The 16,583-nt window shown below is 28.6% G+C and overlaps 1 protein-coding gene across 2 annotated transcripts in view; it reads left to right on the top strand.

The window, feature by feature from the left end:
* The window catches only part of LOC103575029 (kin of IRRE-like protein 3), a 239,046-nt gene that overhangs the window by 173,692 nt on the left and 48,771 nt on the right, over positions 1 to 16,583 (top strand). For both annotated transcript variants that reach the window (XM_008554635.2, XM_008554636.2), the window contains exon 4: positions 13,127 to 13,349. In XM_008554635.2, the coding sequence (XP_008552857.1) occupies positions 13,127 to 13,349 (223 nt within the window). The remainder of the gene's footprint in view (positions 1 to 13,126; positions 13,350 to 16,583) is intronic.

Here is a 16,583-nt window from a genome sequence, read left to right as displayed (position 1 = left end):
TAAATTACATGCAATATAAATAATAAATTTATGCATAAATAATAGATATTAAAAAAAAAACACTTTAATACTCATATACAAAAAATAATTCACAAGATGTTATGCATAGGATGATCGCTTACGTCTGAATACGTCACGTGATTCGTTATAACCTATAAATACTAGAATAAACGAAAAGAGCCGAATGTTTCCGAACAAACTCTAATTCACAAGATTTTTTATATAATTGCCATGCTCATTATACATATGAAAATAAATTAATAGCTTTTCCAATGAATCAGAAGTATTACTATCGGTACAGTACAAACAGTTATCTATAAGAACATTATATTACTGAAACAAATAAAATAATTGTCAATAATATCACGGTGTCTCAACGTTACTTGAAATTTCTGTATAATTTTTACTATAAAATTCTCCGCGTGTCGTTAAAAAGGTATAGATTAATTATGTATGCCAGGATAATTAAAGTGACTTGTTCGAAAACTGTAAATACAGTATTTTGAGTGACGCTAATGGGATTAACATTGATTATTCAATTGTTGGAAAACTGCCAGTTTTGTTAGGTTACTATCATTGGTGTTGTTGTTACTGGATTTATGATGAGTATGCATGTACATGAGTGCGTGACTACTTATAATACGAAAACATTCACCCTCACTTTCATACATAAGCATTGTATTTTATATCGTATATTTGTCATGCTGGTTTATGCCTGCTCTGTCAAATTATTTATTGTACGCTCAAATGTATGCTTTGACAAAATAGAGTCTGCTTAATTTTTGCGGTGGTACTTGTCCATTTTCATTTGTATGCAACACTGTTATTATCAGTTTTATTAGTCCCGTAGTACTTATTTTTTATTAGTATCACATTTTGAGAGCTCAATAGTTCATTTTAAACATGTTTTCATTTTTTTAATTAATCAGTTCGATAAACTCAAAAATTGAACAGTCAAAAAAATAAAAAATTTATTTAAAAGTCATTTGAATTATTTTCGAGTTACCAACAGCTTTTTTAAATAAATTAGGCTATTTTTTAAATTGTATAAAAATATAAATTAAAAATCTTTCATTAAAATTTTAATTAAATAAAATGCTGTCTAGATCTTCTTAAAGTCACTGAATAATAAAATACAAAAAAAGAAGTTTTTAAATATTTATGTTAATAATAATAATAACGACTTGGCAGTGATAATCACATAAGAAGTTCAAGACAGATAAATATTTATAAAACAAATTTAATTTTTAAAAATTAAAATCGTAAAAGCCATGGAATTAAGTGGAAACAAAATGTGAAAGTACAGTAAAAGTATATTAACAATTTTTTTTTTTTAATCATGAAAATTAAAAAACTTTATCTCAAGTTACATAATTCTTATGAACGAAAAAAAAAAAAAAATAAAAATAATTTAAAACAAAAAAAAAAATAAAACATTCGTACTAGTTTAGTTTTAAAATCCCATTAACTTCTTTTTTATTTTTTTTTTTTTTAACTTTTGTCTGTGTAATATTTTTTTTTCTATAATTTATTACGAAGGTACTTAGTTGATATTTAAAAAATTTTGATAGTAATGACAATAATAACACAAACGAAAACGAGGAATATAACTTTTGTTGTTCGTTATCAATGAAATTTAAACAAAAATTAATAGGCTAAAAATAAAATTTCAAATTAGAATATTTTTATTATTTTTCATTTGTATTCGGTGTATAAAGTTTTATATCTTCTGTATACGATAAATAAAAAAATTTATTAAAAATAAACTAGTGAAGCTGCAACGGAATTTCCTATCCGGTGAAAAATGATACCTTTTCAAGCGAATAAATTTTTAACAAAAGTATCGTGGTTGCAAGTGAAAAAGTACTTCTGTTACGATACCAGTTTGGTCTACTAAATATCCATTAATCCCTCTGGTCGCACATTGTTCCTCTTATTTCCTTTATTTTATTTATTTATCTATATTGAGATATTTTTTCCAACATCATCTCCAATGGTAATTTCCCAAATCTTTTTTTTATGTTTACATCACATAAACAATACTCTGATATTTATATATTTTATACCAATGCTACAAATATTTATCTGAACGATATTATACTATTTTATGACTGAAAAAACCTTAACATTTATACATTCATCTACACTAAAAAGTTTCTAGAGTAAATGATTTATTTATTCACTCCTGTAGTTAAATCCGCAAAGAAGTTTTATATACTTATATTATTAAAAAAAAAAAATATTCGGAAAATCTGAATGTCTACACCTCAATCGCTCATTTTATTTTTTTTTCTTTATTTAAATCTTTTATTCAACTTTAAATTATTAATTTCATTTTTTGTCTCTAATTTTCAGTTTAATATTTTTTTTAATCCTTTACTATCACGCTAGTGCTGCCACCTGTAGTTAATGTAGAGACGAAATAGAAAAGTAAAAATAAAAATGGCAACTGAATTTTTTGTGAATGATCAGTTTTCAGTTTTTTATTTATTATTACTCTTTTTCACTAGTCATATTTATACTCAGATTTTCTCTCAACTTAATTAATTATTCAAACTTAAGTAGTTACCGCCACTGAAAATCATGACTACTGCGCGCGCAGAGACCGCGGCGCCATCTACAACTCAGGTGGACCCGCTGATCTCATTATTTTTATTTCTTATTATTCATGTCAATTTGCGATGCCATGCTTAATAACCGCGTAAATTTAACCATGAAATGAATTTTATTATCCTTAACTATTTCAAAAAAAAAAAAAAACTACCTGAAAAAAAAGCTAAATACTATTTCAATAATATTAAATTGAATCACTTTACTATTTTACGCACACAAATTTCTTGTAGTATTTGAATTCTTTTTTTTTTTTTTTTTTTTTTTTCGTTTTTCAAAGATTTTTATTGATATCATATAATTAACATAGTTATTAAAATATTATTACAGTATTTATGATTTCTGACCGTTGGTCTCTACTCACATTCAATATATATAATTTTTGTTTATGGTTTACATATTTTATGAAAAATAACATACAGGATATTTATTATTTTTAGGAAAAAAGTTTATAAAAAACCTAATTAGATTTATATATTTGAATTCTTGCGTTTTTTCTGAACGGTTATTTTGTCTGCTGGTCAAATGTTACGAATTTCTGTTTAAAAATTTGAAAACGAATCAACCCTTCGACTTATTTCCGTAATAAATTTTTCATGCTTATGAATATTATTAATCAACATAAATGTGTTACAAGACTTTGTTTGATAATAGTGAAAAACAAAACAACAACAATGTTAAACTTTAGTTAGTAAGTTTACACAGAATGAGATTATCACGAAACTATCACACCTAGTTCAATGAGATTTAGGCGATCAACCGTACAACTATTGTGTACATCCACGGTCTATAATCCAATGTATCCCACTGGTGCCAACCAAATTGCATCCAGAGTGTTACTCTCCATCAGACAGGCTCATGTTCGTTACGAATATATGTATGTATACGTTTATATACCTATATATTATTGCGTAACAGCAATGGTAATAGTTTACAACGTAACTATAAATTTAGGTCACCGAATACAGCGATTGGTTATTTAGTGTGGTTAAATTATAAAACAATGGCCTATTTACAGTTGTTGAAAATCATTATATTATCAAAAATTTTTCCCATTTTTATTTTGAAAAAATGAATATAATATACTTGTGACTGACCGAAAAATTTTAATTTTTTTAAATCAACGAATGGAATTTGTTCGGAACATAAATTCCTGGAATCAATTAGTTTTTTGACAACTAGATGACGTCTTTGACAGCAATTTCTCTTTCAGTCATGAATAGGACTGATGTAGTATGAAGTTGATTCATTTTCATATTTATATAAAATTTATAAAGTTAAAATGAAATTACAATGAAACTTTCAGTGCACGTTTGAGTGTTGACGTGTAGGGAATCGCGATAAAATCCAAAGAAACTCGATAAATTGGTTTGATTTATAACTATTTTGATGGTAGATGATCTTAATTAGAATTTTGTTGAAAATAGCTTTTGAAATGGCTGCCGTTTAATTATTATTGAGAAATTAATGAAGCGACAGCTTTACTCGGGTTGTAAATTTTTATTTTCTACGGGATAGAAATGTCACAGCATGTCAATTAGATTAATTAGAATTGTTTTATGGCTACTTGAATTTCGGTGACTAATAAGACAAGAATTTCTGATATCGACTGATAAATCTTATGTGTTTGATTGATATTTTTCTATTTATTAATAGAACCCACTGATTGAATAACATATCTAAAAATATAAATAAATAAATTCACATCAAAATATCAGTATTAAGTTTACTCTAATTAATTTTTCATTGAAATAAAAAACAATTTTATAAATTCAAAATTAATTTTTCTGTAAAATCTGTGTTTTAAACTTTTAATTTTTTCCATTGCATGAAATTTTTTTTTCTATGATCAAAATTTATTCATTATTTTTTAGCAAATTTCGACTACAAAATTATACCTGATACTGCTCATATTGTAGATAATGTCATAATTCAAATTATATGTACTGAAAAATCTGTGAATAATTTATTTAGCAATACATATGACCAATCTATAGCGAATAGTATAACATCTCCATGCTAAAAGTTCAAAATATGAAAAAAAAAAAAAAAAAAAAACTCAACTTCTTGTTTATTCGAAATCAAATTTTTTTTTCTATTGAGTTATTTATTTATTAAAATTTAACTTAAAATATCTTGTTTTACTGATTCGTCACGAGTAAATAATTTTTTTTTATTTTAAATTATTCGAGGAAAATCATACTTTTTTTATCGAACAAAATAAAACCTACTGTTAAGTTGATCCCTCAACGCTAGAATCATTTGTAAGCCATTCTTTAACTCCTCTCTTTATTTATCTCATCCTCGTTGCCTGTAAAATTTAGATCCCCGATCGATTTAGTGTCCCATATCGATACCTTCCGATCTGAGTTTTAGCCCGGGGTTTTATCCGACTCGCTCATTCCACTCGGTATCAGATTCACCGGCGACTAAGTTCAAGAGTTCGGTAAAACCACTGCGCCTCCACGCGATTTTACATCGAGGATCAACCTGATTTTTTTCATATATATATGTATATACATAACCAGCCTTCTCGAATTTTATTTCAGTTAATTCATTTTTTTTTATATAATGAATGAATAAAAAATATTCAAATCTTCAGTATCCTTACTAACGTGAACTCGAATCATATTACCCAGTATCAAAATCGATGCTTTTAAACCTTGATATTTTATGCAAATTCAATGTGTACAAATCACTTCCATTAACGGTAATTTTTAAATTATTCATATAAATTCAGATTTGCGTAAGCTACTTGTTCAATTTTAAATTATTATTAATTTAACCACTGATTGTTCTAGCGCCCTATTGAATTTTGAAAATTTAATGGCAATGTTAATCACTCACTGTTAATGTTCTCACTAAATACATTCAAAAGTATTTTTAACCCTAATCCCGTGAAGATGGGTCGTTTGTATACTGAGAAAAAAAGTACTATTTTCCAAACAAGAACTTCTTGGTTCAAGAAATCCGTTCAAAATATTTATTTTATTATTTTTAATTATCAATTTCTTGAGAAAAGAGCATCAAATTTATTTTTGTTATTATATGAATTTTATATTATACTACGAGTAAGCAAAAGAATATCTTTACTTGAATTAAATAAAATTATTTCCTTAAATTCTACGAATTCTTGAGACAAAATTATATATTCTTGAAAATTATCAAGAATATATGTTCTTATATCAAGTAAATATTCTCATTAAAAGTATTTTTTTTCTCAGTGTATCCATGAATTTTCAAATATTCTACTGTAAATATCCTACATGCCTCCGAATTTTTATGAAAATTTTTTTTGAAATGAGCAGCGGACGCTAATGACCCTCGTTCTAGATTCATGGATGTTGAAAACAGTGACTTGGGATTAGGGTTGATAATAAACATTAGTCTATAGAGAAGAATGTCTGTTCAGATCAGGAACGCTGAATTTAATTTTTTTAGCAAATTTCCATATCTATGCTATTTTACTCAGCACTTTTGTTAAAAAAATGTTTCCTCGAGTCGTAAATCAATAAAAATTATTGCATAATTTAATATCTAAGTTAAAGAATAATTTTCTTGACAGACGAAAATCGGAATTTATTCACTCTACTTAAAAAAAAAATAAGATCAGCATTTCTCGAGCTGAACTCAGATTTCTTCGATTAAGAAATTAATCTTGAATGAAATCTTTTAATTTTTACACTGAAACTTTTCTCTGAGTAAGCAAAATTTTTTTTTTTTTTTTTTTTTTTTTTTTTTTTCATTTAATAAACTGTTAGTAAAAAAAATGAATGTACTAGAAGTTTAATTTTCACAATAAAATCTGTAATTTCGATAAAATAAAAATATATTTTGATAACTGTAGCAATAGAAGTGAGAAAGCTCAAGTAATAAAATCCTTGAGTCAGACAGCAAATTTTTGTTCTTAGAAAATATTTAATAGTTTATCTCCAGATTCATTTGAACTTTTCCATTTCAATAATTTGAAAATATAAATTATAAACTTTGTAACCGAAGTTAAAGTAAAGTCATGTTAGAAGTAGTCCCGTTATACGTTATTTCCCATTTAACCTTTAATTTGCTTTACGTTTCCTCACATATTCATATATTCAGTTTTCTATTTGCTCATAAATTCCAATTGCAGTACTCAAAAATTTCACAAATGATGCACCTGAAGATTGGAACGTTTTTCGCGGAACAAAAATAAAAAAAACGAAATGAAAAGTAAAAAATCTACTGGATCTAGATTTCTGAACATTTCGCGCGTCAGCTGAAAATTGCAGGCCACCCCTTAAGCCATCTTAAAGTCAAATTACATAAATTTTTTCCATTTCGTTGCGCGAAAAACGTTCCGATCTTCAAGTACATCACAAATGGAAACATTAAAAATTTCTTACAAATTTAGTTCTGAACTTTTAACAGATTAGTAAATATTTAAAAAAAAATTTTTTGATTTTTGTCAAAACGGCGAAGGTATTGCTTACACACAATCGAATCTAATTTATCTTATTTCCTATCGATATATTTTAATTACTACTAATCAAATGTGATTACAAGACATTGAAGTGCCGACATTACCCTCGAAAGGAAATCTATCTAGAGATTAATCTCATGAGAAAACGGAAAGCCGTTAGTAAACGTGAATAAGAGGAAGATCCGAAAGCTGGAAAGAGAGAGAGTTTAATGAATGAGATATAGATGAGAGAAAGGGCACGCAAGCGATGGTAAATCGTCGGCTATATTCTACCGCAAACTCCTGGGAATATTGGAGTCCCATTACGGCTCAAAGCACTGTAATGCCTCATAGTTACTATATATGACGTCAAGCAAGATTATACATATATATATTAGTAAAGCTTGATGCATACCTCGGACTCGCGAAATAGCCGGAAGCTGAATGAGAGACAGGAAACGTTATTCGATACACATGAAGATTGTAATTGCGATAGGCACGGACCGATTTCTAGTAATAGATTTATATATCACTAATGTTACGTTCTAGCAATTCCTACCACTACTAAATCAATAATTCTATTTCGAAGTGTTTTCTTAAATTCTTACAACTAATTAGTATATTTTTTATTAGTTACATTAACGGGATTCAAAGCTTCGAGTAAAGCAAACAATTTTAAAAAACGATATTAAAGTTAAGACAATAGAAATTTTTTTTTTTTGTAAGACGGCTTAATGAATTCAGCGAACAAGGGGTTTAATATCAAAGGGAGTAAATTAATACTTTTAATTATAAAAAATAAAAGATTTGCGTGTTTTTCAACAGAAAATTTGAGTAGCCTTTGTAAATAAATTTCATGTTAATACAATGATGATGCGAAAGTATGTGATAAAAGCAATTGAAGATTAAATAGTTTTTATTTAAAGCTCTGTGATTTTTTCCCATTTACTTCAATGTACTAAAGTTCAGTGGTTCGTTGATAAGAAGTTTTCTGGCAGATAGATTTTTTTTTAACTTCTTTGTGCTTTCGTGAATCAACAGATGTTCAAAACTTCTATAGTCATTTTTTTTTTTTTTTTATTTTTTTTAAATTCTATTTGAAGATGATTAATTGTATCAAAGTACGATAAATATCTATAATTCAAAGGCCATGAGGAATTTGAAATAGTAAAGTTAGAATTGCATTATTTCTATTATAGAATAAAAAAAACTGGCTTTAGAAATGAATCGCTTTGAGTTATGATTTTTATTATTTACTTTTTTTTCACCTCTTTTATAACTACCTCCGTAATATTTTTTTTTTTAAATTCACTAGTACGACTTCACTTTTTTTTTTTTTTTTTTTTTTTTTTTTTTTTTTTTTTTTTGATAAATTCAATTACGTAATTAAAGAAATGAATATTACTAGAAAATACCACAAAATATTCACGACTGGGTTCTCATCTTGAAGTCAAAGACTTTTCCAACCTTCATTACTTTCTGCGCTTTATTCGACATTTTAAATATATATTTATATTTAACTAAATATTATTCATTCCGATGTTTATGTATGAATTAAAAAAAAAAACGCTATTTAAATATTCCGGGTAGAAAAATCGTTCCCAGAGTTCGCTTCACTTGACTTCAAAATATGAGATAATAGTGATTTTTTTTGTGAAGTTATAGACATTTAAGGAAGTTAAACAAGAATGTAATTTCTATTCATTGTCACAATAATATTATTCTTGACTGTAAGTATTTTCCTTGAAACGAATATTTAAAAGTGTTATCTTTGCTAAAGTTCTATAAAGTTGTAGTTGTTTATACAAGTTTATCTTGGCAAAGATGTAAATAATATGATTAAACAAAATATATCATGATGTATTAATTATGATAACATTGACGGTGAGAAACTGTATACAACACAGTAAAGTTTAAATACAAACAAATATATACGTATGCATACAACTGTGAGCACCGAGAGAAGCTAAAAGGTACTTTTGCGGTAACCGACTAGGATGACAGTTTGCTTTAGACGCATATCATAAATTACGGATGCATGAACGACTAAAGATACAATACGTTGTAGTAATACACAGTCGAGTTAGTTAGAGACATACTGAACGATATCAACTTCATCGTATCGTTTCTCTTAGTAACTCTCTTTCTCCCTTTCTCCTTTAGTTTCGTAGAACAACTGAACGCAATATAGTAAAAGCATTATACATAAGCAGAGTATATTCCCAGACAGTACATCCCACACGCTTATCTCCTACCGGATACTGCTATACACAAACTCCTATCGAACTACGATGAACTTCCTGTGAAGGTTTAAACTTCAGAGTGTTGGAAAAAAAATAAAACAAACACTTGCCAACACAGTTATTATCTCATAGACTTCACCCAACGCCCATCTGTTGAAAAACTTTTTCTCCGTTGGGTCTCTTGTTGATAATAATTTAACATTCGATTCCCTCGAGATAATTTTAATAAAAAAATATCGTTTTTCATATTTTACTATTGTATTTTTTATTTTGTTTACTTAACTAGGACATCCAATATTTTTTCAGCACACAATAATCATAGCGGTAATAAAACAGAAAAATTTAGTAATTTTTTTTCTTATTAAAAGTCTTATTATTTGTTTTAAAGAAGCAGCTGAGGCAGCCGTTCGGCACGCGCGTGGCTCGGGCGATCACCGAAGTTAAGTAGCATTGAGTATGATCACTACTTGGCTGGGTGACCGTTTAGCCACACGTCGAGTTCGAACGGTCTCTGATCGCCAGGCGCGGGATGAAGATCCAATGATCGGTAAAGTGGGAATTTTATCGATCACTGGAGCTTCACCCAAACCGAACTGTACTGGCCAGGTTTTCTCTGTGGTTTCCCTAGCCACTGCATCTCCATTGCACAAGGGAGGTTGCAGAGCATCATCGTAATGATGCAGTACAGTATAAGCACATGTCGGGCCACAGCCGCACAACGGAAGGCAGAGGAGGAGAAGTAAAGCAGTTTGCGATATAAAGGCAAAAAGTATAAAAGGCCGTAATTGCGGCTATACACTAAAAAACAATTAAAAAAAAAATTTATTTGTTTTAAACGTTTCTTCAGTTACACTAAAAAACTTCATTGTCAACTGGTGGTTTTACAAAAAATAAAGTTTGTGCATGTGAATGTGTGCAATGCAAATAAACTTTGACAAGCGTTGTTACGGTATTCTCTTCAGCTTAGACTACATTCACATGAATGAACTCGTTCATGTGAATGCCCCCAAATCTTAACTGAAACTACTTCTCGCTTGTTCGATATTGCGTACTTTATACTCGCTTTGTGTGATTTCTTGTTTACTCACTCGAAATAAACGTTACCATTGATTTTGGCATAGCAAGCAATCAAAACATTCTGAGTTTTAACGCATGTAGTTATCGCAAGGGACGCATAAATCGAATGATTTGTTCACAAGTTATAAAAAGTTGGAAAATTCCACATACATACGGATATCACTCTGGACATTGCCCGCATAGCTTTCTAGAACATCGAAACTCGCACAGAAATATATATGTAAATACGCGACAAATAGTTAGAACATATATGCATACATATATGTACAGAGATATACGAAAAAAAGTATGTTAAATATATTTGGTATCTATGTTTATATATACATTGACATAAATGCAACATGTATGTCGACAAATATGTCGATAGAAATATGACCATATGTGTAATTATGTTCATGCACAAAAAAAAGAAATTTCATAAGCAATAAAGGGCTGATGAAAATTCGATTTTTGAAAATCGTACTGAAAATATGAACTTTCTTGATTTTTGAAAATTTTCCATGTTTTTGCAGAAAGTTAAAAATTCAGTCGAATTTTGCTGTATTGCCCTCTGAAAATAACTGAGTATTCTGAGGGAATTTTATACCAACGTTACCGTATATAAAATACAAAAATTAAAATAAGAGATTATTTTTAAAAAAGTAAGGGGTATTCTCATTTATGAAGTAAAATATCACTCGTTATATATTTAGTACAGTATATAATTAAAAAAAAAAATGACTTTAAGCCGTAAGGTAGAAAGCATCAAAGTACAACGCCCTTGCAGAATGTGGTTTAAGGTCCTGCCCTATACTCGTCTAACCCAAAGACAATTTTATGAAACACTATCAGATGCCGTCAAGCCAAGTGCATTTTAACATTGCGGTCTCAGTGGTTTTCTTAGGTAATTTCATACCAACCAGATAAAACCGTAAAAAAATATTCATAACGATCTTAAAACTTGATAATCTTATAATCTCTTATTTTCTTAATCCCTCTAAAACTAAAAATCATTAACTTTTATTAAATGAATAAATTATTAACCCATAAGGATATAATTAAATTACCACATTTGCATTTAAATCAATAAACTTAAACAATTATAATTGTTAATTTATATGTATAATTGTATATAAAATTTCCGGGATACAGGTTTTAACACTAATTTAATTTCCAGACCGCATGCTTTGTGTGTCATGTAGTGAGAAACTTTATCCATGGGAAATGCGTATAACAACTTCAAAGTACGGAAATCCGCGTGGCACAACCCTTACTGACATATATAACTATATATACTTGACACAGAGTAAAGCAGAGAAGTTCTGAGTAAAGCCAAGTAGAGAAAATATGAGTAAAGAGAGAGGAAAGCCAAGTAAATATATATATATATATATATATATATATATATATATATATATATATATATATATATATATATATATATATATATATGTATAACGATGAAGAGAGACTAAAGTGTTAAATAGTACAATTATAACGGTCAGGATGAATAGAACGTACCTTGTTTCTTTTCTTGTTCTCTTATTCTCTATTGTAGACTTATTAACATCGTATGCAAATTTTTGAAAAAATTATGCCAAGTAATTGCATTAATTATAAATGCCTTTATCTCTTTTTAAGACACTTTTGTATTTAAATGCAATAATGCGAAACAACGTTTATCTGTTTATGTATGTATATAAAAACCAGTAGTTATATGAATCTGTAGCAAAAAGTGTTTGTATAAGGTTAAAAGAGAAAAGCAAAAAATTTTTTTAGATAACAGAGAAAAATAAAACACAAGAAATGTCCTCGCATTTTCTGTGACACGTATCCTCATTCATGGCTCTTGTTAACAGCTTTCTTGTCAACGTCAAGACAAAATATAACAAGCTATTTATTTTTTTTATTTCTCTTCATTTTTTTGAGGTTAACTTGCCCGGGATTACTTAACTTTTTTCATTATTTCTTATAACCAATATTTTATTTCGACAATTTAGGTAAAAGTAACATTTTGAATTCAAATAATAGACATTAATCGCAGTTGTTCAATTTGAATTGGATGCCATTATCTGAATTATTAATGTTTTAAATCTTTGAAATTTGCGTCAGTTGACAGTTTTAGTATTTTTTTGTAATAAAATTACTGTTTTGAATGTCTTTATTCATTTTTTATCGGATATTCTAGAAGTGAATCAATTTTCTGTGTGAAAAAAAGCAGTTTCATTTATCTTAACCATTAAATATTCAGATAAACAACAGAAGGATTTTTTGAGGTTAGAAAGTTTCTAGTTCACGTTTACTAATTTTTTAATTTCAATAGATTTATTTATAGATATAATTTGTAATTAATAAGAAAAAACTTTGAAATGTAAAAAAAAAAAAAATTGGATGCAAAATATATTTGAAGTTCATAAATTAAGACATTAATGTTGGATTTGATAATCGATAATCACCTCGTAATTTCATTAATAGTTTGTAACTGAAAAGCTAATTAAAAAATGTTGATTAAATTTTCATTAAATTGTGAGAAAGTGAACAAATATTTTAAATATAAAATAAAAAGAATTTAATAATGAAAATTTATTAAAACATATTTTCTATATTTTTGAGGTTAAAAATAATCCCGTAAATTTTGTTATGAACAAATAAATAGTAACTTACTAGAAGTTAGTAATTTTGTTTTTTCACATTCATAAAATTAATATAATTCCTGTAAAACATTATAGGGCGTAATAAAAATTGTAAACACATAATAAAGTATGAATTTTTGATGTTATAGGTGGCATTACAAGTGTCGTGGGTACGACATAGAGACATTCATCTCTTGACGATTGGCCGTTACACATACACGAGTGACCAGCGGTTTCGTGCAATTCACAACGTTCATTCGGACGACTGGACACTACAAATAAAGTTCCCCCAATTGCGGGACAGCGGTATATATGAGTGTCAGGTCTCGACGACCCCTCATATGAGTCATTTCGTTTACCTCAACGTTGTCGGTAAGTTCTCTTTATATCTATACATATATATCTATTCGATACTCTGTATCACACTATGATCCATATATTCACCAATATATATACATATATTTACAACTCTATATCTCAATTCCGTGATCATCATACTACATGCATTATCTGCACTATGAACTTTGGGATTGTAAATTGAACCTTGTTCACGATCTCTACCTCTACTCACCAGATCATCCATAATACCGTCTTTTCAATGTATGGAATATCATATAACATGAATAATACCAGTAATATATTACCATCTTCTATCGTTAAATTTACATATATCTATATGTGACTAACAATAAAAAAATCAAATTAAATTTTTTATACAATAATTTTAACTTTTTACTATTATATTTTATCTGCCGATTAAAAAGTTAAGTCAAATTATTCAGCGGAATATTATTTTTCACCATACCTGCGCTGAAAGTTTAAATTCTAGCCCTGTTCAGAGGGAAAGAAAGTCATTCTTTTCTTTTATAAGAAAACAAATGTTGAAAATTTGCGCATGCGCCATCTTCCCGCAAACAAAGGCAGAACTTTAAACTTTTAGGTGTAGGTCTGGTAAAAAAATTGTATACGCACCACGGAGGAAGGTAGGACGCCCCAACCTGCGTGTTTGCCACACTGAGAGATAAAACTGGTTTTGTGAACTATGAAAAACATAGTTCAATGAAGTCTCCACTATTACCTTCAGTTCAGATAACTAATATATAGTTGTCTGTATGATGATCTCATAGTTGTTTTAACTGTGTTGTAGTTCAATGAACAATAACAATAGCAAACGTAACTAAGTCAAAAATTGTGTTGTTATTACAACAAAATAATGAAGAAAAAACCTTAATTATATTCGTCGACGATTAAAATGATGCTAAATTAATGAAATTATAATCGTACAATTATTGAAACATTTGTGATTCTACTGAAGTATAAGTTCTGAGAAATAATATTAAATAGTTACCACAACAAAACAAATGCTTAGTTAAAACTACTACTTTCAAATAGTTTCGGGCTCTATGATATAGTTCAAAAAACTATAAATATTAGTTAAGATGACTATTTTTTCATTCCCATCCCTTTCTAGTTACCACAACCATGCACTTTTCTCTCAGTGCAATTATACGCGAGGGTTGGTATGGTCTACTTTCTTCCCTTGTTGTGTAATATACTATTTTCTTATTTACTATCTATTAAGTGACTGTAAATCACAGATTTCTCATTCTCTAACAGTTATCTGTATCATCGGCTTGAAATTATCTTGTTTCTAACTGCCTGGCACTGGAGCTTGAAGTTCCAATGCAGGTAATCATGAAAAGTATAGCGTGTGTGATTTAGGATGAAACACGATTTCAGACTGTGGAGGATGTCAGCCAACTTCACTTTAGTCTGAAATAGTCTTGTTTCATCCCTTGTCACACAATATACTATTTTTAAGATATTCGGGGCTACCTTATTTTGCCTCCCTCTCCCCTAATTACGTTGAACAAAACTCAGTCGAGGATATTTTATTTGAAAATAAAAAACAAGTGACGAAGAAATTAAATTAAATAAAAGTTAATTTTTTGAATATAATAATAATGATTTTAAAAATAAAATAGAATTATTAGCCAATGCTAACAAACTGTATTGATCGAATATAAACTCCGGATAGCTCTAAGCCATATATATATGCATATATATAAAAAAAATTGAGAAGGGATGAAGTGGGAGCAGAATATTAATCCGGGTTGAAGATCCTGAGGGACGATATGTTCTGTCACAAAGCTGTTGGAGATTCGACGAAAAATTTAACCGTCGGGAGTATTACACTCAAACGATCGGCATTGAATTCTCGAACGAAAAAAAAGCCTCTGGTCTACTCACTTTTGCCATCGATATTTCTACCGGTACTTCCATTGTTTTTAATTCTGCCTGCATCCTCTTGGTGTTTACTATGCATTGTTAATTTTCCGCGTTTATGAAATATGAATATATAAAAAAAAAAAATTTTTTAAATTGTATGAGAGAAATAGAGAAAAAAAATTTGAATAAATCGACGCTCGGAAGAGCAAAAAATATCTTTGATTTTTCATTCATTGAAAACGCTTGGAGAAAATAATAAAAACAAAAAATTATTTGAATTTATATAAAATGAAGTAAAACAAACATACGAATGAGTAAAGCGCAGATAAAAAAAATGAAAAAAAATGTTGATGAAGAAAAATGAAAAATGAAAAAAAAAAAAAAAAAAAAAAAAATGAATAAAGAAAATTGTTGAGTTTGAGGTAAAGCATTGCGGAGAGTAGGCAGTAGAATAAAAAGGTGGTCATGCGGTCGAGTGATTCGATTCTTTGACAGTTATTTCCGTTCTATCAGAATATACAGAAGCGCTATTTCTCGAGCTACAGCTCATCATTTTACTCTTCCGCTGCTTCCTAGTCATTCTCCGGTCTCGTCGATGTAAAATTGCCAATGTAAAATGTACATTCGGCCGCACTGATCGAGGTAAACCAATACCTCTACAACTACTGCTCCGCCACTACTGATCGATCGGTCGATCATATTCTCACTTTATACATTCAACTATAGAGTAAACGCGTTTCAAAAGAAAAAAAACGTGTTATTTGTCCAATGAAACGTTCCACCAGTCAAGCGTTAATCAACAAGGTGTGTCGTCTTTGTTCTTTCATTCAAAAAAAAAAAATAATAAATATAGTTCAACATTTTTTATAAAAAATTACTGGAAATTTTATTCGATAAAATCTGCAATAGTTATAATATTTGAATAAAATATTTTTAACTGCACTGTAAAAAATTTGTCAATCGAACACAGACGATGACTTGTTATTAATTCACTTTCCTTCACTCCCGATTTTCTACAATGTATCTATTGTTTTTTTTTTTTTTTATTCAAATATTAGATTGATTGAATAAAAAATTTATGATGAAAACAAAAGACAGGAGTGTTAAAGTAAAAGGGTGACATTAATCGACTTAAAAAAAAAAAAAAAACAATTTCATAAAACAAGAATAATGAAATTGAATTTCACAAAAATAGAAATATGGTAACAGCATAAACGATAGAGAATTCAATTGAAATACCAATGTATATTGATTTGGTATATTATGCCTACATTTTGTACAAGTCTGCAGACAAAGTTGGCGCCAACCGTCTGCTTCTTGTGCGTCCCTTGAAACTCATGGAAAACTATGAATGGTAAAGCTGGTATTCTATTCAGA

This window comes from Microplitis demolitor, chromosome 1 (assembly GCF_026212275.2).
Source record: "Microplitis demolitor isolate Queensland-Clemson2020A chromosome 1, iyMicDemo2.1a, whole genome shotgun sequence".
In the NCBI taxonomy this organism is placed as follows: domain Eukaryota; kingdom Metazoa; phylum Arthropoda; class Insecta; order Hymenoptera; family Braconidae; genus Microplitis; species Microplitis demolitor.
Note: the sequence above shows the minus strand (reverse complement) of the source record. Positions and strands in the feature narration are given on the sequence as shown.